This window comes from Gorilla gorilla, chromosome 1 (genome assembly GCF_029281585.2).
Source record: "Gorilla gorilla gorilla isolate KB3781 chromosome 1, NHGRI_mGorGor1-v2.1_pri, whole genome shotgun sequence".
Classification (NCBI taxonomy): domain Eukaryota; kingdom Metazoa; phylum Chordata; class Mammalia; order Primates; family Hominidae; genus Gorilla; species Gorilla gorilla.
This window is the reverse complement of record NC_073224.2, coordinates 120,762,202-120,785,674: the sequence shown is the minus strand read 5'-3', so window position 1 is coordinate 120,785,674 and position 23,473 is coordinate 120,762,202. Positions and strand designations below refer to the sequence as shown.

General features: G+C 44.4%; 1 protein-coding gene across 2 annotated transcripts in view; it reads right to left on the bottom strand.

Annotated features, from left to right (window-relative positions):
• The window catches only part of ATP1A1 (ATPase Na+/K+ transporting subunit alpha 1), a 32,387-nt gene extending 18,977 nt beyond the window's left edge, over nt 1-13,410 (bottom strand). The window contains exons 1-3 of one of the 2 annotated variants that reach the window (XM_031008868.3): nt 12,621-13,410; nt 2,027-2,137; nt 1,310-1,369 (exon numbers count right to left, since the gene is read on the bottom strand). In XM_031008868.3, the coding sequence (XP_030864728.1) occupies nt 1,310-1,369; nt 2,027-2,137; nt 12,621-12,632 (183 nt within the window). In that variant the 5' untranslated portion in view covers nt 12,633-13,410. Of the gene's footprint in view, nt 1-1,309; nt 1,370-2,026; nt 2,138-11,903; nt 12,359-12,620 lie in introns of those variants that run through there. The other variant, XM_004026412.5, reaches the window with a different exon arrangement.
• Nucleotides 13,411-23,473: the final 10,063 nt, after the last annotated feature.

Here is a 23,473-nt window from a genome sequence, read left to right as displayed (position 1 = left end):
TTCTCTCCTTTTTTTTTTTTTTTTTGAGATGGAGTTTCACTCTTGTTGTCCAGGCTGGAGTGCAATGGCACAACCCTGGCTCACTGCAACCTCCACCTCCCAGGTTTAAGCAGTTCTCCTGCCTCAGCCTCCTGAGTAGCTGGGATTACAGGCATGCACCACCATGCCAGGCTAATTTTGTATTTTTAGTAGAGACGGGGTTTCTCCATGTTGGTCAGGCTGGTGTCGAACTCCTGACCTCAGGTGATCCACCAGTCTCGGCCTCCCAAAGTGCTGAGATTACAGGCATGAGCCACCGCACCCGGCCTCTTCTCTACTCTTACACCACAACAATCAACACAGAAGATGACTTCTGTGAGCAAAGGTGTGGCGGTTTCTCCCCACCACCAAGGTTTCCTCCAATTCAATTCCAACACTATCTACCTGGAACATCAGAAAAGTGGAACAAGATTAGAGTCCTGCCTTGCGACAGGTGAAAAGGAGGGCAGGAGAGAGATCCTGTTTCTTGAAGCCTGCCACTGAGGTCTAACACACCCAACATTATAACAAACGACTGTAATAAGGGCTATGGGAGTTATGAACCAGGAACTGTGGACAAAAACCAATATATATCAGAATACCACAGTACCCATGTCTCTTGATGCCTTACTGAAAAAATGCTACATATTGGCTTGCTATTCAAGTTATTCCCAGACATTTCAGTGATTATCTGGAAATAAGACATCCCTAGACTATTTACTTTTATAACATTTGTTACACATTTAATATCAAAATCCTCTACATAACAAGGATACATAATGCCTATTTTATGAAAAGGTTTCTTTAATTTTTGTACAAAACAATTTCCAACTAAATGATAGAATAACTAAACAAATGATAGTATAACCATAACACACTGCAATGGGCTAGCTGGGAAAAGTGCAAAAATGGGAATTGTTAAAGATTCAACTAGGTGAAAGATTCAACTCTATTTAACAAATGTAGAAAAATAAAGGGAAAATTTATCATCAAAAGGTCAAGGCATAAGCATGGCTTTGAAGCCAACTGCAAGTCCTGGTGTTCCCACTTACTGGCTCTCAACTACTATAAAATAGGGAAAAGAAAATAACATCTACTTTCAAAAAGTTTCAGGGAAAAGAAACGGTAGCATATAAATGCCCAAATTCTGTGCATGTCACATGGTAGATACGCAGATGGTGTCTGTCATTTTCTTACTAGAGCCCCTGAGGTTAGACCTGTATGTAATACAGGGGAAAATATAATATGGAAAACTAGGATTTTGTACAACAGCTTTCAAACTAGAACATACCCGGCTCAAGTCTGTTCCATATTTACGATGAAGTTCATCAAGGCTAAGTTTATGATCATCCTAAGGGAAAACAGAAACAAAGAAAATAGTTAAACAGTGTAGTACAAAAAAATGACAGACAAAATAGCATTATTCACTACTATCATTAAGCTTATTAAACAAAGGCAGATGTTTTCTTCAGTGCATAAGTTGGTACAATTTTCACCATCGCTTTGTGGCTTTGCAACCACACAGTTATCATTGACAGCTCTTCACTGGAGAATGGCTAAAGCTGAGTGACCGTGGCCCATTACTATTTGCGATAACACTTCAGAGAAACCCAGCAGCTCTCAGGGATCTAGTAAAACCTTATCTGCCTTCTCTGATGACCAGGTCGATTCTAGACAGGTTAAGTCTATGGAAGCTTCCATCGCCTGGAGAGGCTGAATTTCCCAATGTTTGATATAATACAGAGAAAAGCAAAGACTCATGGTATCAACCTAAGTTCCTTCTGTTATCTCTGGTTATGCCAGAGTGACAGAATAACTTTTACTACCCTCTAACAGCTTTTAAAAAGTATATGTTCAATATTAACCTCTACGACTAGATGAGATCTGTACAGCTGCTATGATCTCTTTTAATATATAGCAGTTCTTTGAAGAATACAGTGAGGCCTGGCGGATTAAAAATCATGGATTTTTAATAAGGATGGAATACAATATTCCTCCTAGTACTTACCATAGAAACTTCTTTCTTCAGTTCATCCATGTCCCTGTCTTTTTTGCCCTTTTTGCCCTTTTTATCACCTTGTTCTGAAACAGCTGCAGGCTCATACTTATCACGTCCAACCTGTAGGAGAATGTGGGAAAAGTGAGGCCATGAATTATGAACCTCATCTGAAACCGAAAATTCTGGAGCAGGGGATTTTGGTAGTTTTTAAGGTAGTCATAACTTGGAATAGTCATTAAGATAATAGTCACGAAAATGTATACCCATATATTGCCTACTACAGAAGCAAAACAATCTACTATTAATACATTGGCTCAAGATACATTCTCTCCATCCAAGAGCATTAAGAACACTTCTGAAGCTACCGGTAGGTTTCAGAATGGCCCTGCCAGTGCCACTTCCTTTTGGGGTTAATGAGGAGATTTTTGCTATCAAAATCCCTATTCTGCAGCCTTCCATCTTCCCTACTGAAAGAATGAAACTAACTTTACATTATTAACTTAGAGTGCAATATTGTGCTTATGAGTCCGCATTCTCAATCAGACAGGCTTGAGTTAAAATCCTGGGCTTTACCACTTACCAGCAGTGTATCCTTAGGCAAGTTACTAACTTCTACATTTCAATTTCCTCTTCCACAGCGTGGAGATAAAGAATAGTGCCAACCTCATTTCATGTTTTTAAGGATTAAATGATACAATACATCTAAATGCTAGTACTTTTATACTGTTTATATTCTTTGCTTTGCAAAGACATTATTACATATCAAATTTAAATATCTTTAGTGCTCACATAAGAACACTGACCTTTACCAGCTTCCCATATTAAAAAGTAAGCCTAAGACTCCTTAAAATTCTTTGCATAAGAGATAAAAAAGGGAGCGCCCAGCCCATTCTGTAGCCTGAAAATAAAACCTCCAAAATGAAAGTCTCTGGAAATGTTTTGACATAAGCAGGATGTAGGAAAAGCGTGTGCATTATCACATAATTCACAGGATCCACCTACGCCTCTCGAAAACTGGAACAATTTTTAAAGAAAATGTTGATTCTATAGTTTAAATTTAGATTGTTCCACTCCCCCACCCCTGTTGAAAAATCCTTGAGCTTATCTATACAAAGCCTGAACTTGGTGCTCCAAAGCTTAGCGGAGCAGAAGAGCCCCTTGTTCCAGACACCTCCCCCTGAAGCAGCCTCCCACAACTACAACTTAAGGCCAAAAAGTAGACATTAGCAATTTTCTTAAAATGCATGACATATGGTGCTATTACTATTATTTTGTGGTTCTCCTTTACTCATTTCTAACTTTCCTAAGTGCATTACCAGCTACTAAAGCAATAATTAGGAACTCGTGTCCAGATTATAATTTTACTGTGCTGAAATGAAAAAAGAAAATCAAAACGTATTATGTGTGTTTCAGTCATAACTAATACAGTTGCAAATAAAATACATTGTTCACTTAAATTTAAAAATATCCTCTTAAGACTCCAAGGAGAAATCCTTCTCCAAATTCACTGGAGTGGGCCACATGTAGAGACACATTATTTACCTTTTTAACTTCTGTGGTCACGTGTGCAGCACTACTTGACTAATAACTTCTTCCAACTGGGTGGGTTCTTTAGTTTCTATCTTATCTATTAATGAAGCAGGTCTAAAGATAGTCAACATTCTTGACATTCTCTCCATTATGGAGCAACCACATTTGCTGGTGCCTCTTTCGGTACAGCTCTTGGTGCCAGAGTTTAAATGAAAAATAGTAACACATACAAGTGGACAAATAAAACAAAAAGGAAAAGGCAGGTCATCTACCAGAAAGGAACCACAGCTAAAGTGGTATATCCTTCATACCTTTAATGAGAAAGCACAACACTTAAAAAACATTTTAAAGACATTGACTAAGGATCTCTAAAAGATTTATGTGACCACTTTGTATTGATTTTCTTTTTTTTGGGGATGGAGTCTCACTCTGTCGCCCAGGCTGGAGTGCAGTGGCACAATCTAAGCTCACTGCAACCTCCGCCCAAGGGTTCAAGCAATTCCCTGCTTCAGCCTCCTGAGTAGCTGGGATTATAGGGGCTCGCCACCACGCCTGGCTAATTTTTGTATTTTTAGTAGAGATGGGGTTTCACCATCTTGGCCAGGCTGGTCTTGAACTCCTTACCTCATGATCCACCCACCTCGGCCTCCCAAAGTGCTGGGATTACAGGTGTGAGCCACCGTGCCCAGCCTGTATTGATTTTTAAAATACAGCTCACGGATTCTCTCTGAGCAAATTGAATATCATTGAAATATATTTCAATAAATGAAATAGTTATAACCATTCAGCTTCATAATCTGCATGCTTTGCTTATTCTCAGACTTCCAATATCTTCCACTCCAGAAGAGGAGAGAGGATTACTAGAGCAGCTAGGCTTTGAACACATGCCAAAGTTTTACCCCCACTTACAAAATAAATGTCTTGCCCATAGCTTCACCACTATCAGTGCTAAAGTTAGTTGGGAATCTAGATTCCCTAATAACTCTCCTTTTTCTTTATCCATTCATGCTAGGTAAGGCAAAGTTTTAAATGAGGCCATTTGTGGGTGAGACACATGGTAAGTATTAACAAGTAAAACTGCTTTTTCTTCAAAATTTTAATTTTTTCACTAGGCAATGTGTGTCTAGAAGAACCAGGCAGCTTATACAATTTAGTTCTTCTCCACAAGTAAAATAATAACTTAATATTAGCTTATTCTGGTGGGAACCAAATATCCTTAAATCCCTATCAGTCTCAATTACCTCAGTCTCAAAGCTGCAAAATTCAGAGTCAGGGAGTGCACACTGCGTGAGATGAACAGTGGTAGAATCAGGTAGGACAATGTTTCATTATTTTTTAAGGCATTAGGGAAAAACAAAGGTCATGGGAAGGGTGAATGATAAATATGGCATTTCCTCGATCAACTACAGTAACCTTCCCACTCATCTGGGCATTGGGCACACACTTCCTACTTTCTCAATTAGAAAGTTCAGGTCATTTCCCCCCTCCCAGAGGACTGGGAGTGATTAATCCTCACTCTCATCATGTTCCATGTAAGGGCACCCCCGCCCCTTTGAGCATCTCTGAGGAAAGGTACAATGGAAACTCAACGGATTACACTATTTTCTAAAGGGCCACTCATAAAAATGAAGTTGGGTTATGGTTTTTTTTTTCCCCCTTCCATTCTAATTTAGGAAGTGGAAAGTCACAGCAAGGGCAGGGGCTTACCCACGGTGACACAGCTTAGCACAGCGTCATCATTTCATCCTGTGCTTCCCATGGATTCTATCCTCTCAAAGATTAACTAAGCATTTTGCTATTTGATCTGGGTAGAGGGAAAAGGTGCCCAAGACATGAGAAGATAAAATTCTTGACAGGAGGAACCAAGGTTAAAACATGTAACAAGGTTCACTCACTTAAAAATATATACCGAATCCTCACAGTCCTCACAATGAGTGAGACATCCCCCAGACTTGCTAGAGCCGAAGATGTTCCTTCCTCTTTTTTGGCAATTAGCCGTTTAATGGGGACAGGGTTGGAGATAGATATGACAGATGTAGAAATTATCCCAAAATAAGCAGGAGCTTCCATCCCAGAGGTATATTGCTTCAGGTCTGCATAAGCTATAGCCACCGCCAAAGGCCTTCGTACCCATCCCAAACACCAGCCTCCAACAAGGCAGGATGCGAAGGCTTTCTCAACCTGCATTTTCCCCACCATATCAGCACAATGTCCCGTGGCCAGCAGGGAGCTCAGAATTCCTGAGACTTCCGAAATTCCTGCTGAAAAAGTCTAGAGGGTACTTGAAAGTTCAAGACCCACCATTCCCTCCCTCCAGACAGGTCTGCTAATGGTGTTGAGTCTGCCAATTTATTCTAGTGTTGCCACATGCTGGCTACATGACCTTTGCCTCTCAGCCTTAGTTTCCTCATCCCTAAAATGGGAATAACACTTGGTATAACTATTAAAGAACCAAGAGAAGACATTTTCATAGTCTGATTAGTCAAGAAACCATTAACTCTGAAAAATAAAACACCTTAAAAACTGGACTATTTCCAAAGCCCACAAACAAAAGCTTTTGACAGGCAAGAAGGGCCAGAAGGATGGCAAAAGGAAGTGCCCCAAATGCAGCCCATTTCAGAGTTGCCAAGAAGATTGTAGAAACAACACCTCTGGACATGATTTGGCAAATACCACTTTAGCAGGAAAGTTGTGTGATGGACTCTGACCTTGCTGGTTCCCTAGAGGCTGCCAAGTGTGGGCTACCTTCAATGTAAAAGGTAAGGGGGAGGGGTGCTTTCTCATTTTCCTGGTCGATACATTATTAAATCATCCAACACAATTGTGTATGTAAAAGTATTCTCAAAGCACTACACAAAGGCTATTATTATAACTTGGTCTTAATTAACATATACATTACTGCCATTTTTCGCTTTCTACGAAAATTCTTTTCAAACCTTTGAAGAAAAAACTCCTTTGGCATTATTTTTCATTTGATCTTATCAGTGAAAACTTAAAGAAAATAACAGTCAAGAAATGATCTAGCCCAGTTTATTACATCTCCATTTGCTCCTAAATGACTAAGTAGTTTAGTTTATGTGCAAGGAATTGTCTAGCCAGGGACTGGAGGGCTAAGGGACGGCCGGGGTTGAGGGAGGACACTGTCATAGTACCATGGCTGCTATCCAGCCCCAGCAGCAGCACATCACTGCAGGAGCAGCAGTTCTCTGCAGAGGAGGTGAGCCTGAGGGGCCACCATGCCTTCATATCCCTTCTCTTGCCCACCCAAATATGCATCCTGGAGAATATAATTTACCAAGGCCAAAGCAGTAGATCCCTTTGTGAGCCCAGTTTAGTATATCTGAACTTGGGCAGCCCATCAGCCAGCAAGGGTCAAAGAACAGCGGCAGTTCTAGCCAGCAGGTCCCTCAACCCAAAAGAACATGACTTAACCTTCCTCCCCAATCTGCCTGCATGTCAATTCTTAATGAGCCTGACAGCCTACCCTACCTGCAGTAGTGTACATCCATGATCATTCAAAAAATAAAAATTCTAAAAGATGTAAAGAATCAGTGCACTTTAGATATATTTTTGCTTTTACAGTTATTAAGAACAATCAGACAAAAACTTCAGTTTCTTCAATGGAAAATTCTACCTCTACATTAGGTGCATGGGTTATGAAGGGTTAAAACTTTCTACTTATTCCTTAACTCCCCCTATCTGCTGACCACCTTCCCTCCTTTTTTTCATTTTACCAGATTGCTCTGGTTAGAGACAACTGATTAATAATCAGCATATGCGTTATGAGAGGACCAGATCAACTCCCAGTAAGTCCTGATCACTCCTCAATTAGTACCCTGAAGCCTAGGCTAGGAAGGAAAATGACTGCCAGGCTGAAGAGGATAAAGGCTGTCGAAGGCCCTAAAGAAATGTCACATGAATTGAAATAATAAAACAAATATGGTGCCATAAACGCATCATGTGGAAGATAAAAGAAACACACAAGAGGATAACCCCAAAGTGCATTAGGGACCTGCCCCTACATGGTAACAGACTAGAAAGAGAAATCACAGCTCACCGATCTACACAGCAAGGCCCACTGAGTCACAAAATCTTACACTGATTATCAGGCTCCCAAACAATACAAGTCCCAAGGACAAAGCACGAACTACCATGAATCAACTTATCACATCACCGAGACAGCCAACAGTCATTACTAAATAGGGTTTGAATAAAACTGGAAAGAGATCACGTGCAGATATATTTCATCATAAGTCACAAAGGAACTAGTAAGTGAGGTCTAAAACCAGATAAAGAGATTCACTGTAAAGTCACAAAGGAACTAAGGAATGAGGTCTATTGATCAAAAATCCCTTTGCTCAGGACGCAAATAAAAACCAAACCAAAGAGAAAGTGTAGGGTGAAGGGTACTTCTTTCGTAACAGAATCTGCTATTCGAAACACAAAATAAATATGAAGAACTTCTTGTGGATTCCTGACAACAGATTTCAGCACAACTAATGAGGTGAGTCATATGCTAAGAACAGTCTCTCTGTGACTCCAGCCAAAGAATACACACTTCCTCTCATACACTCAATTCATAGCAACGTGAGAAAGTTCAGACCTGACTAGGTTCCACATCCCTCCCCCAAAATATATAAATGGAGAGTTTTAAAATGAGTGAGTAGGTTTTACAGTTCTCTCTACTGCACATTATCATGTACTGGACATGTACTTTCAGTGTAATCTAGAATTGGACAGCTCTGGCAGGGATGGGAAACATTTTGCCTGGTGCTTTGCCGTCCAAACCCAGCCACTCTGATTACTGTGAGCCCATCTGATCTGACACTCGGGTTTCTTCTTCTAGCCTGTTGGCTGGCAGAGAGCCCTGGGCAGCTAGAAGAAGTCAGCACAGCACAAATGTTCAGGCTCCCTTTCATCACAGAAGGCCGAAAAGCCCATTTTATTTTGCAAGACTTCAAAAACATAAAAATGATCATCAACCGCGAACAAAGTCCTTCACCTGAAAAGTGAAAGTAGACAGAAAGATGCTATTAAACAGGAGATTTGCTTGTTGAGCGAAGATAACAGTTGCAATAATGTCAACTGACACCTCTACTTGACTTTCCTATGAAGGGCAATTAACAGTATTTCCCATTATTTTCATGGTGAGAACCTTAATATGTTCTCATGGTGAAAGAAAAACTGCTCTCTAATTTTGCAAGGGCTAATGACTTACTGATGAACAACAAACCCAGTCTGTAAAGATTTGATCTTCTCTTGGCTGTAATTACTGTACCTATGTAAGCCCAATAACAATAGCCACAACTCAGGCTGGCACAGCACTCCTTCCATAAACAGAACATAGATTACTTCACTTGATCCCCAGGATGAGCATTCTATCCAAAAGCCAGATGAGAAACTGAAGCTTCAGGGCTTTTATTTTATTTTTAAACCTGTTTGTTTTTAAGTGAAGAATCCAATTTTACTTTACCATACAAAATCCTTCAAAGCTATTTTAGTTAAAGCCTTTCTTATTCTTAAGTTTAGATATATTTAAAAGAACATAGCCTGATTTGAATGGAAAGTCACTTATCTGTTCATTTGTTGCTAAAATAATCAGAAAACAATGACTGAGGGTACTGGAATGGAGCATGGATGAGTGCCAAGCCTATTGTGCTATAAGATGTTGAGTTAGTTCACTTTTATTTTTAAATGCAATTTAGGAATAACGTTCCCAGGAATCTGTATATTTTAAGTGTTAGCCCTCCTCTGGGCAAACGTCTAACTGGATTTTTAAAGGCATCTTTTTTTTTGTTTTTTTGTTTTGGTTTGTTTTTTGGGCTCTCAGGTTTACCACTCTCTCCCCATCTTCCCAGGTTTAGGAGGCAGGCCTCTCCCTTTCCTACCCTCCCACCCGAAGGTGAGTCACTAGAGTGTTACAAGCTTACTGGCAGGGAACACTACAAATTAACAAACAGTAAGTTACCAAAAGGGGATACACCCTTATAAAAGGGTACAGAAAGAACCTAAGAAGCAGGGAACTGTTACACGCTGAACAACTGACAGGCAAAGGGTGAGGCACAAGCGCTCTCTCCACCCCCCAGCTCCAGGCACTAGTTCTTCCTGTAACTTGCTCCACTAGCTCCCGGCCAGGCCCGGGCAACTTTCCACTCTGAGGCCTCTGCCTTACAATGCTTTAAGTCTAAAGTACTAGCTTTATAGCAGCCAGAGGAGCTTTAGTCACACTTTCAAGCTGAGCTCCAAAAGGGCAGCTGATAACATTACCATACAACCAGGATTTCTGCTGACATGTGCATCCCCCCTGCCACCTTCACTGGAACCTTTTTTCCCTGCCCCTCCTTAAATCACTACTCATAAGCTATGATTTATTTTTTAGGTAAATAATATTCAAACTAAATCCAGAATGCAGTGAAAGACCTGGTGAGACCCCCCTCCCCATCTTTTACACACTTGAGAAGACAAACTTTCCCACATTTCTAAACAGTTATGGCGTGTACCTTTGGTGAGTGAAACAGTTGCCGGTGGTAGGCCTAGCTGACGGTTTAAGCCAAGTCACTGGCAATAAAACCCAGAAAGAAAAAAAGGGACAAAATCCTATTTCATCCAGGAATGATTCAGCAAGAGCTGTTCTTTCATTTTCTTACCAAATGCTTAGGAACTAGACTTTTAAGGACATATAAAATCACCTGAAATATCATCAAAAGCTAGGCCACAAAGGGTACTGAGGAGAGGAGGGGAAGAAATTTACAATGACCTTAAAAATTAGCTGCCGGCACAGGCTTCCTTGTTAGCCAATTATCAGCAGGGCTTTAGTCACTCTCCACCCACATTTTAATCCCCATGTGGAAAAATCCCAACATGAAATATTCTTCTGAACATTTGGACGCTCACAATAAGTCACTGAGGACAAACACACACACAAACACACACACAAGTAAACTAATGTTCAATGTATCAGAATACTCAAAATGCTAACTACCACCCAGCAGCCAAGCAGCTCATCATCCCAGTGTTCGCAGCTGTAATTTAATCTTGCGTTTGCTAGCCACTATACATTTTGTTGTAAGACATCTGGGTTTAAGCTCTACTAACTATTCAGGTGGGTTACTACCGCATCACTACTGTGCATGTGTGCCTATGTGTGGTTACAAAAGAGACATCTAGATAAATGGACATAACTTAGTTACCCAAACCATCTCCATGGCCTATTAATTCAACATCACAAATACCCCATTTCATCCGAAGTTCTGAGTTCTGTATAAAGAACTCAATGTTAAAGAGTAAATGCATGTTCAGGCTTAAGGCCACAGGCTGTTCAAGAATCAGGGACGCCTAGTCTGTCACTAGCCAACCGTTTGACCTTGAGCAAGTCACTTCACCTTCCTAGGCTTGGGGCACACATCTGTGATGTCTAAACCCCCCAAAATTAGCTCAGGAAGTAAACTTTTTTCTTTTTCTTTTAAGGCAGGAGAGACAAAGAATGAGCTTTAAAGTGCATGTTTACAGAAATGATCAAGGGTTTGACGGTGTGGTAAAAGCACAGGCCACTAACCCAGACTCCATCAGGGGAATGGAGAGGCCCTGTACTCCGCTCTTTGATGCCACCTGACCTGGACCAGCCCTCCACGCTGTATGCTTTTAAAAGCGAGGCGAGTTGTGCATTTCCACTTGTGCCTGTTCTCCCCACCAGGTCCAAGCCTTTCAATTACCTCCTTTAAAACTCCCTTAGAGTCCCCAAGGAGTGCAGCCTCCCTCTGCTCCCGACACTCTGTCTACACCCAGAAGCCTCAGGGCCTTCAAAGACCTACTCAGTGTCTGCACTGTGCTAAACCCTGGAGACAACGAAGTGGATTCTCTCCCATTTGTATTCTCATGACATGGTCACTTTCACCCCATGAACTCTGAAGTTATTCTGTGTAAATTTTTCTCAACTAGACTTTGGCTCATTTGGGGTCCAGGGCCCAGTCTCCTGCACTAGCTACGGGTAATAGCTAGGGGTAATCAAGTCTTCGCTACAGAAATGTAGGACAGCGGCGTTGTGACGATATTCCCACCACGCTCCGCGCCGCTCTCCAGCCCCAAGACCCCTCGTTTCCTTCAGGGACCGCCCTTTGGTGCTTCCGCGACGCTGGAAACCGGCAGAGATTCCTACCACCGTATTGCCTGCAGCCTCCAGTCCTTTTTCGGGTTTCTTGTACCCTGAGGCCCTGGTGGGTCTGCCTATCCTCCTTCAGGGCTCGTCCCTCCAAAAAAAATCCGCACGCCTCTCCCCACCATCGGATGACAACTCCAGTTGCCATCGGTGCATCCTGTGTTTACGGAAAGTGGCCCAAGAAAGCCCTCAAAAGTATACCTTAAAGGCCATCTTAGGGCAGTGAAGACACACCCTTTCTGGCACCAGCCCGCCCAGCCGGCTTCGCACTTAGAAGCAGCCAGTTTTTTCTTTGGGGGAGGGCGGCCGCCTCTGCGCGGAGCAAGCTAAGCCCCAGCGTCCCCAGGAGAAGGAGCCCCGAACCCGGAGGCTGCCCCCGCCGGAACCGGGGCCGCGGCGGGAACGGAGGCCCGGGAGGGGCCCCGGCGGAGCGCCCCAGGGGAAGGGGAGGAGCGCGCCTTTCCTCAGGGCACGGAGGGCGGAGGGAAAAGGAAGGAGAAGGAGGTGACGGCGGTCGCAGGGAGGGGAGCCAGGCTCAGGGATGCCGGCTCAGTCCCGGGGCCGCCCCCGCTGCTGCAAGACCCCTCCTCCCGGCCCCGAGGCTTCCCAAGCACCGCCTCTCGGAGTCCCCGGCCCGCTCGGCCTCCGGGGCGCGCAGTCCCCGCCCGGGGTCCGCCCACCCCCCTAAGCAATGCCGCGCTCCAGCCCCTCGGCGCTCCCTTCCCCCGCCCCCCGTTACTGCGCTCCCTCCATTTCCAAACTGCGTCGTCTTTTAAGCCGCGCGGCTCTGCCAGCCCACTCCACGCGGCGCCGCTTCCTCCTCCGCCGCCTCCCGCTGGCCGCGGTCGCCCTCCCGACTTCCTCCTCTTCCCCTCGAGGGCTCCCCGAGCCCCCTCCCCGGGCGCGCCGGACACTCACCCCCTTCCCCATGGTGGCGGTGCTCAGTGCCCGGCGCCGGGTCCTGTCGCTGGAGAATCAGAGAGAAAAGCACAGAGCAGCTCCCGGCCGAGCGAGCGGGACCGGGGGAGCCAAGTGGAGGGAGCTAGGGCTGCCGCGGGGCGGGAGGGAGGGAGGGCGGCCGGCGGCTCGGGCCGATGCCGCCGCCGCTGTTGCTGCCGCCGCCCGGGCTGCTACCGCTGTTGCCACGTGTCCGCCTCCTCCCGCCGCTGCTCTGCGCCCCAGACCCCGCCGCAGCTCCAGCCCGCGCCTCCTCCTCACTTCCTAAAATATGCAACCTGCGTGCTGGCCCCGCCCACGCCGCGAAACGTCACCGTTACCGGAGCAACCTGACACCGGCCGTGGGCCTGGCTCCGCCCCCTCCCGAAACCCCGGCCACGGGCCCGGACAGCGCCTGCTGCGGCCAGTCCTGGCTCCCGGCAGGAGGGCGCCCGGGTCTGGGACAAGCGTGTCCACCGTGTCCCGGGAGGGCTGCGGGGCGCTCCTGCTGGCTGAACAGCGGGGACTCGGCGGCCTTGGCTCTCCCACGCCCCTCCTCCCGCTGCCCTGCATGACCCGCCTACTATGTAGGGCCCAGGAGGTCCGCAGTGGGTGCGGTACGGTCTCGGAACTGGGCTCCCCAAGTCGCCGCCGACCCGGCACCAGAAGTCGTGGGCGGAACGGCTTTTCCAGCGCTTCGGCGATCTCCTCTGGGACTCAGGGATGCTGGAGGGGGCTGGCGCTCGGGTGTGATTGCAGCCAGCGCCTGACTGAGGGACTCCGCCCCTCTGTGGAATCCAGGCCCCGCGCCCACCTGCAGATGGCCTCCCCAGGCGCTTGGTGCTCTCAGAGTGCCTCCTGTGACTTGGGGTCCTCTTTATCCACTTCCCGCTCCGTCATAGCTGGAATCGATCTGAACTGGCATCGCCAGAAGTTTCAAGCACCCTCCTCCCACCACCTCTCTTTCTTCGAGATTCCAAAATGAGAATCCAAAGGGCGACCAGCGAATTCATTCACGCTATTGTGTGAATGTAACCTGCTTGTCCAGTTTGGGGATTCTCTTTTTAGGGAAGAAAAACCTGAAACCCAAAGGAATGCGTATCCTTAGCTAGAGGAGCTAAATCAAGGGGGAGGCGTTTGAGGACTTGCCAGGTGCCTCTCCACGCCTCCACCTGTCACGGCAGCATCTCCAGCACAGCCTTGGGTTCTCTGGGGGGGCCCAGGAAACCACCACTCTCCCCGGAGATCCCTGGTTCCACTGCACTTTGGGGCTTCTCTGTCATTATAGCTTTTGCTTCTTAGCAAGAGGCTGCAATGGCTGAAGTTCTCCAACATTTTAAAAAACAAAGTATTATTAACAAGGTTTGCAGGAAGTCAAGTACTCTGGGAAAGGCCAGGATATTGACTTTCTAAGCAAAGTTTCCTAAGTGAAAGCCAACTCTATCAACTTCAAGTATTCATGTAGCATGAACAAACAAGGATATGAAGCTGGAAAAAATGGAGAAGGAAGGAAAGAAAGGAAAAACTAGAAACTGTGTTGTCAGTTACATCATTAGGGTAATTCTTATCCCTTCTTACAAGATAGTTTCTTACAGGAGTCTCTTCTTCCTCAAGAATGTATTGTTAAAGGTTGATGTCTCCTACAGTGATCTAGAGACTTGGTTCAATCATTCTAGGCCATGGAGAGCAGAGGAATTGTAAATAGAATTCAAAACCCTGACTGCCTGGAGAAGAGCCCCCAAATTCAGAACAGAATTCCCTAGACTGTTAACAGAGGGTTACAGAGTGTTCGGGGATCCATCTCTAAGCTTCTAGAAAATGCTTTCTTTACATGCTTAATAGCCTCAGTTACTGTACTTTGTAAGATGCTTTTGCTTGCTAAAGATAGCTTGTTTAAGATTAATTACTCCTGGGCCAGGCACTGTGGCTCACGCCTGTAATCCCAGCACTTTGGGAGGCCGAAGCGGGCGGATCATGAGGTCAGGAGATCAAGACCATCCTGGCCAACCTGGTGAAACCCCGTCTCCACTAAAAATACAAAAAAAACTAGCTGGGCGTAGTGGCACATGCCTGTAATCCCAGCTACTTGGGAGACTGAGGCGGGAGATTCGCTTGAACCACAGAATCGGAGGTTGCAGTGAGCTGAGATGGCGCCACTGCACTCCAGCCTGGCGACAGAGTGAGGATCCATCTCAAAAAAAATAAATAAATAAAAATAAAAACAAAGATTAATTACTCCTTGGGCCCTGGTCTGAATGGGAAAAGTGCCGCGGCAACAACTAAATATATAAGGCACGGGTCGGAACAACGTAGATTTCTCCTGCCAGCTGATCTCCTTTTTCTCCCCTCAGAAGTAAAATTCTCATTCATTCACTCAACAAAATAACCCTGATAGATCAAGGCACTTCCCTTTGTCTCTAGAGCTATTTATTTGGCAACTGAAAATTGCTGAAGGTCCTTTCAGGAGGATCCCAGAGTTCTAGCTGTGTTCCGGTGTGAAGAAAGGGCAAAAAATATAAGAAACATTATCTTAAATCTGTATTTTGCTTTTGATGCCACACAGTAATTTCAGATGCACAGTGCCCTTGAATTCTCACAAGTCTTTGAGGTAAAGAAAAAGGTAAGGCATGACCAAGTCTGAGGCGCAGAAAGAAATCTCAGATGTGAGAGAGACACCTTGGAAAATGGGTAAGCAAAGGAGGAAAAGTCCTTTTTTTTTTTTTTTTAAGAAAAAGCCTTCTTTTCTTCCCTTGGAAGAGGGGCTTCTGAATGAAATGAAACCTTATAGATGAAACATCAAGCTCCCTCATTTTATGATGAAGAAACTGAGGCCCAGGGAGTAATTGGTATTGAATATTCCAAGAATAGTGGCAAGACTTTCAGGTAGCTTTTCTAACTCCAGTGTAGGGGACAAATTTGGATTCTAGAAGAGAGGGTGAAGAAAGCAAAGGCTCTCTATTCTGTCTGCTGCTTGTCCTATCTACTCTTTTCAAGCTTCTAGCTTGGGGCACAGTTAAACTGATTGGCCTGGAGACTCAGCATTTATAGACCTTAAGGCTGCCAAGTATGGATAGCTTCGAGGAGAATTTGATCACAACTGTGGATGGTTGCTCCAGTCATTGTGAATAGAGTCAGCAGATGTATGAAAAATATGATGCAAGTCAGTTTTTTGAGCCAAGAACGCTAGCACTTTGAGTATTTGCTGAATTGAATAAACACATCATTGCAATTAAAGGCTTTAAAATATGAGTTGGAGCCCACACCAACTTAGCATTTTCCATAGGACACAAAAATTTGGGGGATCTATGTGGTAGAGATCTGGAAGGACAGAATTTTCTTTGGCTTTGTGTGCTCCCGAGTTAGCATGGAAACAGTCATAAGCATGCATCTTTATCCTTTACCTATTTCCCACATTATCCAGAATTTTCCACGTTACCCAGAAGGCCACTCTTGCTGCTTTGAAGTCAACTGTCTTCATCATTCAAAGTTCCCCCTAGCCATTATCTGTGCCTCCATTGCAAATCTCTGTGCCTCCATTGCAAATCTATTTCCTTTTCTTCTGTTCAGCAGCAGACATATCACCTGTCTTTAAAAGCACAGTTCTGGGTGCATTGCTGACTATCAAAATCTGTCAGCTAAATATTTCTGACTCCTATAACTTTTCCTCTCAGACTCTCCATTTTTACCTTTTTTTTTGGTTTGTTTTTTTGAGACGGAGTCTTACTCTTTTGTCCAGCCTGAAGTGCAGTGGTGTAATCTCGGCTCACTACAACCTCTGCCTCTCGGGTTCAAGGAATTCTTGTACCTCAGCCTCCTGAGTAGCTTGGATTACAGGCACGCACCACCGTGCCAGGCTAATTTTTGTATTTTTAGTAGAGACAGGGTTTCACTATGTTGGCCAGGCTGTTCTCGAATTCCTGACATCAAGTGATCTGCCTGCCTCAGCCTCCCAAAGTGCTGGGATTACAGGTGTGAGCCACCACGCCGAGCCATTTCTTTCTTTCTTTTTTTTTTTTTCTTTGTTTTGAGACGGAGTCTCTCTCTGTCACCCCAGAATGGAGTGCAGTGGCGCGATCTCGGCTCACTGCAAACTCCGCCTCCTGGTTCAAGCGATTCTCCTGCCTCAGCTTCCCTAGTAGCTGGGACTACAGGCGCCTGCCACCACACCTGGCTAATTTTTTGTATTTTTAGTAGAGACTGGGTTTCACCGTGTTAGCCAGGATGGTCTCGATCTCCTGACCTCGTGACCTGCCCGCCTCTGCCTCCCAAAGTGCTGGGATTACAGGTGTGAGCCACCACGCCCGGCCCCCGAGCCATTTCTTAATCCTTTTGAAAGCTCCTTAGTATTCTTTTAAACATATTTTCTCCTGTTAGTGGTGGTTGAAGACTTCAGGTTGTGCCTCTGGGAAACTGGGAAATTTGAAAGAGTCTGCATTTACTTGGTAACTATTGTAGGTTATCACCAACCATAACAGAATCAAGTCCTTGGTGTTTTACTCAGCATCCTTTTAACCCAGCTGCCCTTTAAATAATTTGCTGTTATTAATAGCGGACTTCGTAAATAAAGCAGTAATAAAGGATTCTTTAGTTGTTTCCTGTGTGTTTTATACCAGATCCTGAGCCGGGATTCTGCCTTCTCCTTTAGCACTCTCTGCCAATACAGTTCTACTCCCCTTACCCTAGTTCACAACACTATGTGATGTTACAATATCCTACATTTAAAAACTCACCAATTGTTTTCTGCAAATCAACAACTACCGAGGCATTGCAACAAAAAAAAAAAAAAAAAAAAAAAAAAAGAAAATCAAATGGTAACAAAGAAGGGATCTGGACTGAAAAATATTCCACTGCCAGAGTCCCATCTTCATCCAACCAGCAGAGACACAGCTTCAGGCAGCCTTACAGCTCAGAAAGGGCAAGCCCAAAGCTGGGAAGAGGTGGCGGGAGGTAACTGGCATCTAACCCTTCCTGCTCTCCAGGGGGCACAACCACAAGCACTAAGGAAATAAGTGCCATCATCGTGGTGGATAGATTTGCTATTCTTGGCCTTAAACTCTTCCATGGAAAAACAATTGAGAGAGTTCTGTGGAAGTTGGTCCTACTGGGAATAATACTCTTCCATAGATGCCTTTGCATTAAAGCTGGGTTTCAGAGACTGTGCAGATTTTTGTTTCAGTAAAAAGCTACCTTAAGAGGAGAGAATACAAAACCATCAAAAAGTGGTTTGGTTCATTTATAAGAATGGAAGTTTTTGCAACAGCAGAAGTAACCAAAAAGTAGGTCAGGTGCAAAAATAGTAACCAGCTCAATTCATTTTTAACAGCTTATGTTTTACTCTGGAGGCTTCCATTTTGGCGATGGTGACCTCTACATGTGGACTCTCACAAATAAGCCCCTAAGAAGGGTTCCCCTTTTTTCCCCCTCTTATAAAGAGCATACTCCAATCCTTAACTCTGGTAGTGTATAGTATTTAACAGAAGTAAGAACTAGTTCATGCAAAAAATCAGAATAAACATTATTGAGTATCTACTCTGAGCCTAGCACAGTGCTTGTTGCTGTTGTATAAAGATAACTAAGACACATTCTCTACCCTCAAATAGCTCACCATCTGGCATAAAAGAAAGACATGCAAAGAGATATTAGTAACACAGTGAGAGGTGCTGCATATATGCAGGCCTTCATGGGGGCATGAAGGAGGAAGTGGCCAGCTCTGTCTGCAGAGTGGGAAAGGCTTCCCTGGCTGGGATTGTGAAAGATGGGTAGGAGTTCACTGAATGGCAGCATGTTAGGCAGGACCAGGAGGATGCAAGCAAAAGTAGCACATGGGTAAGGTCTTCAGGGCAGAAACAAACTGAGTGTTGGAGGACTGGCCAGAAGATTAAAATGGCGAGAGCCTAGGTTGTGAGAGGAATGGCAGCAGGAAGTAAGGTTGGAGAGGTGAGCAGAGTCCAGATTGTGGAGGACTTGGATGTCATCAAAGGGCTTGGACTTTATCCTATGGGCCATAGGGAGACACTGTGGGGTTCTAAGCAGGGGCAGGGCATGATCAGATTTGTGCTTTGGAAAGATTTCTCCAGTAGATATGCCTTCATAGCCAGCACATTTATGAAAGCTTCTCTGATCACATTATTGAATTCAGAATCTCAAGATACCTATATCTCCTTGTATATTTTTGTCATAGTATGCTAATTTTATTTTCTTCCTTTTCTTGTGCACACACAGGCAGCATGCCTTAACTCCCATTACCATCCCTATTATCTACTACTTCTCTTGAACAGAAGCTTTTGAATTGCTGGATATGATGAAAAACTGGAATTAGGACATAATTTTAACAATTGGTCAACATACAACTCCCTAGCCCTCAGAAGATAGTTCAATTTGCGGGGATGGCTCAGGCATTTTATCTGATTTCCTAGTGTTTTTTGCTAAGGTGAATTCCAAATAGGCCAAGGACTTTGTTGGTTTCCAGTTCTCTCAGAGTCCAGTGCTTGATGCAACTCCACTGACTAAAGAAATGTTGAGCTGCCTGGTAAGCAATCTCACATTTGAAGACCAAAATTATAGAAGATAAAGAAAAGAAGGAAGAAACCAAGTTAATGAATAATTTAGCTTCAATTGTCCAAATACTGAGGTGAGAGGGTCACTTGAGACCAATGATTCAAGACCAGCCTGAGTGATATAGTGGGACCTGCCTAAAAAAAAAAAAAAAAAAAAAAATTTGTACAAATAGCTCAAGTTAAAGATGCCCCTGCCTAACACATCTCAGCTTTTTGCTTTTTTGACAAGTCTCTGTCAACTTAACATTTGACGTCTGGTCATGGACACAGTGTTAAGAGTTAACAGTGGAGACAGAGATGGTGGTGGTGGTAATGAAAGTGATGGTAGGAGGTAATGGGATGGTGGTGATGGAGGTAGTGGACCCAAAATAGCTGATCACATGACAGGATTCTAACCAAATACCTTCTTCAAACAATGTATGTAAGCATGAAGCTTTTTATCTAGAAAAACTATCTAACTTAGTAACTCTACCAGTGGGCTGCCATGAGAAACAATTGACATGATATACTTAAAGCACTAGAACATTGCCTGCCATGTAGTAACTGTTCAAAGAGGGTAAGCAATTATCTTGTCTTGATTCCAAATTCCTACTTAGCCTGGGAGATATAAGGTCCAAGGAAGAACGAAGGCAGCTACAAAATTTGTCTACAGGAGGAGAGAATGAGAACGGAATTTACTTTATGCTGGCTCACCTCTTCCCACGTCAATCTCCTTTATCCAACAAAGAACCAGTCTACTGAAACACAGCCAGCCAAGTGCACCGAGTTGGGTGGTAGAGGTCAGTCAGCACTCCACCTGTCTGAACTGGTCTGGTTATTACCAAACTTCAGGCGAGGACCAGGAAAATAAGTCCACTAAAACGTCAGAGCCGTAGCCCAGCTGATTGATTTTCACCTTCAGAATAAGAAGCCTGAATATCCAGGATCTAGACTGCACGGGCTTCCTCAGGAGAAAGAAAGCATTGTCTCTAAATGCAATTTAAAACCTTTAAAACCTTTTCTTCTTTTTCCTTTTTACTTAAAAAAAAAAAAAAGATACCATCTGCTAATGCAATCACTAATTAGTGAGGGAGAGTTATTCTAGCTTCCTAAGAACAAACCCAAGAGGAGGCTGAGTTTCAGGACCGTCACTCCTGCTCCAGGAATAAGCAGCCGAGTCAGGCAGACACAGTGCTGCAGGCTGGAGCTGCAGGGAGCTGGCAGAGGCCAGGGACCCAGTTCCCTCCCCTGCCTCTAATCTCATAAACCAGAAGTGCTCAAGCTCAATGTATTCTTTTTCCCCTCTCATTTTTCATAATGGAAAAAAAAATGCTGTTAAAGTTTTGAATTAAGAAACAGTTGCCATCTGGGTAATTGAATTCTGCTTGAAGCAGGCCACCTGGTTCACATCAGCGGCTCTTGGCAGGTATGGAAGTGTCAGCTAAGGTCCTGCATTGACTTCTAAACACAGGCTCACATTCCATGAGCAGTGGAGAAACCTTAATTTCAAAATAGTGAAAGCGGTTTTATATCAGGTTACCTCAATGCATGGTAGATTTCTTAGGCTGCAGACATGTAAAATTATAGCAGTAATGATTGGTCATGTCCATTCCTAGCCACATGCTGCCTTAAAAAAACAAAAACTGCAAAGCCAGTTCCCTTTGGCTTCCTGTTTGGACATTCATGTCACAGAAATATGTGTGACTTAAATCACCTTGCTCTCCTAGAGGATTCAGGAGGCTGAGTGTTTCCAGCTCCTCCAATAGTGGAGAGAGGAGTGGGCAGCCTGGGAGAGATGTCAAGGATCTACCTCAGGTTTGGATGCCAAATCCTACCCTTCTCTGCTGCTTTCTTCATTGCCAGTTTACTCCTGTTCCTCCAGGGGAGGCATAATCATGCAGCATGAACGGTTTGTGGAAGTTGCCGTCCTGTTCCCCCACCTCAGACTCTCATTTATTAAGACAAATATGCACCTCCCCAGCCAGAGCTGTCTGGGCCAATGATGCTGTCCATCTATGTGCACAGACAGAGCTGATGTCAAGAGAAAGGGTTGGCTAGGACAAGATATAGCATAAAACAGAACTGCTATGAACTTGGGTGGTCTTGAGCAAGTCCTCTGAGTCCATTTCCCATGTGTCTGAAATGTCTGCAACAGAATTGAGTGCAAGTGGGAGCTTTGCTCAGGCAACATTGGATTCGTGAATTGAGAGGGTAGATATGCATAGGATAGAGCTCTTGTTCACGAGTAGGTTGGGTTTTACAAACAGCACTGAGCTTATGGAATGAGAATTCTATGCCAGAAATTTCCCCTCCTCTTTTACAGGGTGGGATTGATGCTGAGTGGGTACATGTGCTTTCTCCAGGGTCACAGAGCTGCTGCTTAATGTCAAAGTGAGATCCCCAGCCCCTTCTCTTTCCACTGCACCACGCTGTTTCCTTAGCGTTAGGGGCCACTAGAAAAGAATCAATTCTGAGAGCAGAAATATTTTGCTTCTAAACAAAAAAAATGAGGCTTATCCAAAACATGTAATTTAAAAGACCAGCTCCTTTAAAACAGAATTTTCCATGATGCCCTGTGTACTTATGTGTCACACAAACACACACACACAGACAGACACACACAAACTGTTTTCAAGTTGAGAGAATCCATGGAAGCATCTTCCTTTTAACTAAATTGAGTCAAGGTAAAATTATTGTTATTATTATTATTTTATTTATTTATTTATTTTGAGACAGAGTCTTGCCCTATCACCCAGGCTGGAGTGCAATGGCCTGATCTCGGCTCGTGCCTCAGCCTCCCGAGTAGCTGGGATTACAGGCATGTGCCACCACACCTAGCTAACGTTTGTATTTTTAGTAGAGATGGGGTTTTGCCATGTTGGCCAGGCTGGTCTCAAACTCGTGGCCTCAAGTGATCTGCCCGCCTCGGCTTCCCAAAGTGCTGGGATTACAGGTGTGAACCACCACACCTGGTCTTGTCAAGGTAAGGTTAAATTAAAATTTGTTTACAGGGTTCCCAGGCTCAGGATTAGCTCCCTCAGCTTCTTTCCTGGGAAGCCATTTCTCCCTCCAATGACAGTCCCTTGGGCCCTGCATCACACCCGCACAGGGGCTCCTCAGGCTGCTGGGTGATGTTGCTCAGCTCCACTCCATGGCCATCTTGGCTCCAGTAGAAGCTAAGGAGAACAGGAGGATCCCACAGAAAAATTCTGATGAGGACAGGGAGGGCAGCTGCTTGAGGGCCTGGGCCTGGTGTGCAGGTGGAGCAGGCCTGAGCAGATACTGGGGATGGGGAGTGAGGCTAACGCAGCCTCACGTAGCCTGGACCAACTCCCAGCAGGCTCACTCAGCCTCATGATCTCCTTTCTTAATCCAATAAATGGCCACTTGCCTAAATTTGAAAAGGTGCCATAATATTATTTTATCCATAATATCCTGTCCTCAGGCATTTAAGTTCATGAACTTCCTCCTCAAAACTAATTTCTGTCCAATGAGACTCTTCCAATATCGATCTTGAATCACTAACATTTTAAGCCTCTGAGACATTATTGTCTCTTCATTCTCCTCCTTCTTGCCAAATGGACATTATCTCAACTCTCCTGGTTCCTTGGCCCACTCTTGCTTCTCTCACTGATGCCATGGCGTCCATCTATCCACATCTCTGCCTTTATGTAGAATAGCCTCTTCTCCTGGCTTTAATCAGGTAAGACTCCATCTTCTCACATCTGAATCTTTGCTTAGAGTTCAAAAAAATTAGATTCCTCATGCTTTGGAATAGAGCGGTGGTGGGGAAAGTACTGATTCTAGGTCCCCTTGCTGGATAGGGATGCAGGGAAGCTGGAGGGACCTGGAGTCCCAGTACCCTAGGGACAGGGGCTGTTGTCTTAGCAGCACAGCTCTCCTCTTTCAACATAGGCATCAGAGATTCCTTGGGTAACTTCATTTTCCTTGTTCAGGCTACTCTTCTTACCATGTCTCACTGATAATAAAAGATTAGGCTTTTGTAGGAGACTCATATTGTGATTTTTTCTTGGGTACTCCCACAACCTCTACAAACATCAAGGAAACAGGTCTCTCCTAGGTACTTTTTTTGAGGGTATTGGAGCATCGGCCAAGTATAAAATATCCAACAATACTGCAGTACATTTCTGGAAACCACATGGAAAATCCTAAAACTGGTCTTACCCGTGGGATCTGTGTTATAATTGGATGTTGCATTCTTGACCAAAGACTTGGCATCAGATAAATCACAGATACTAAATATGTCATAGAGGCAAAGATTCACAAAGATTCACAGTT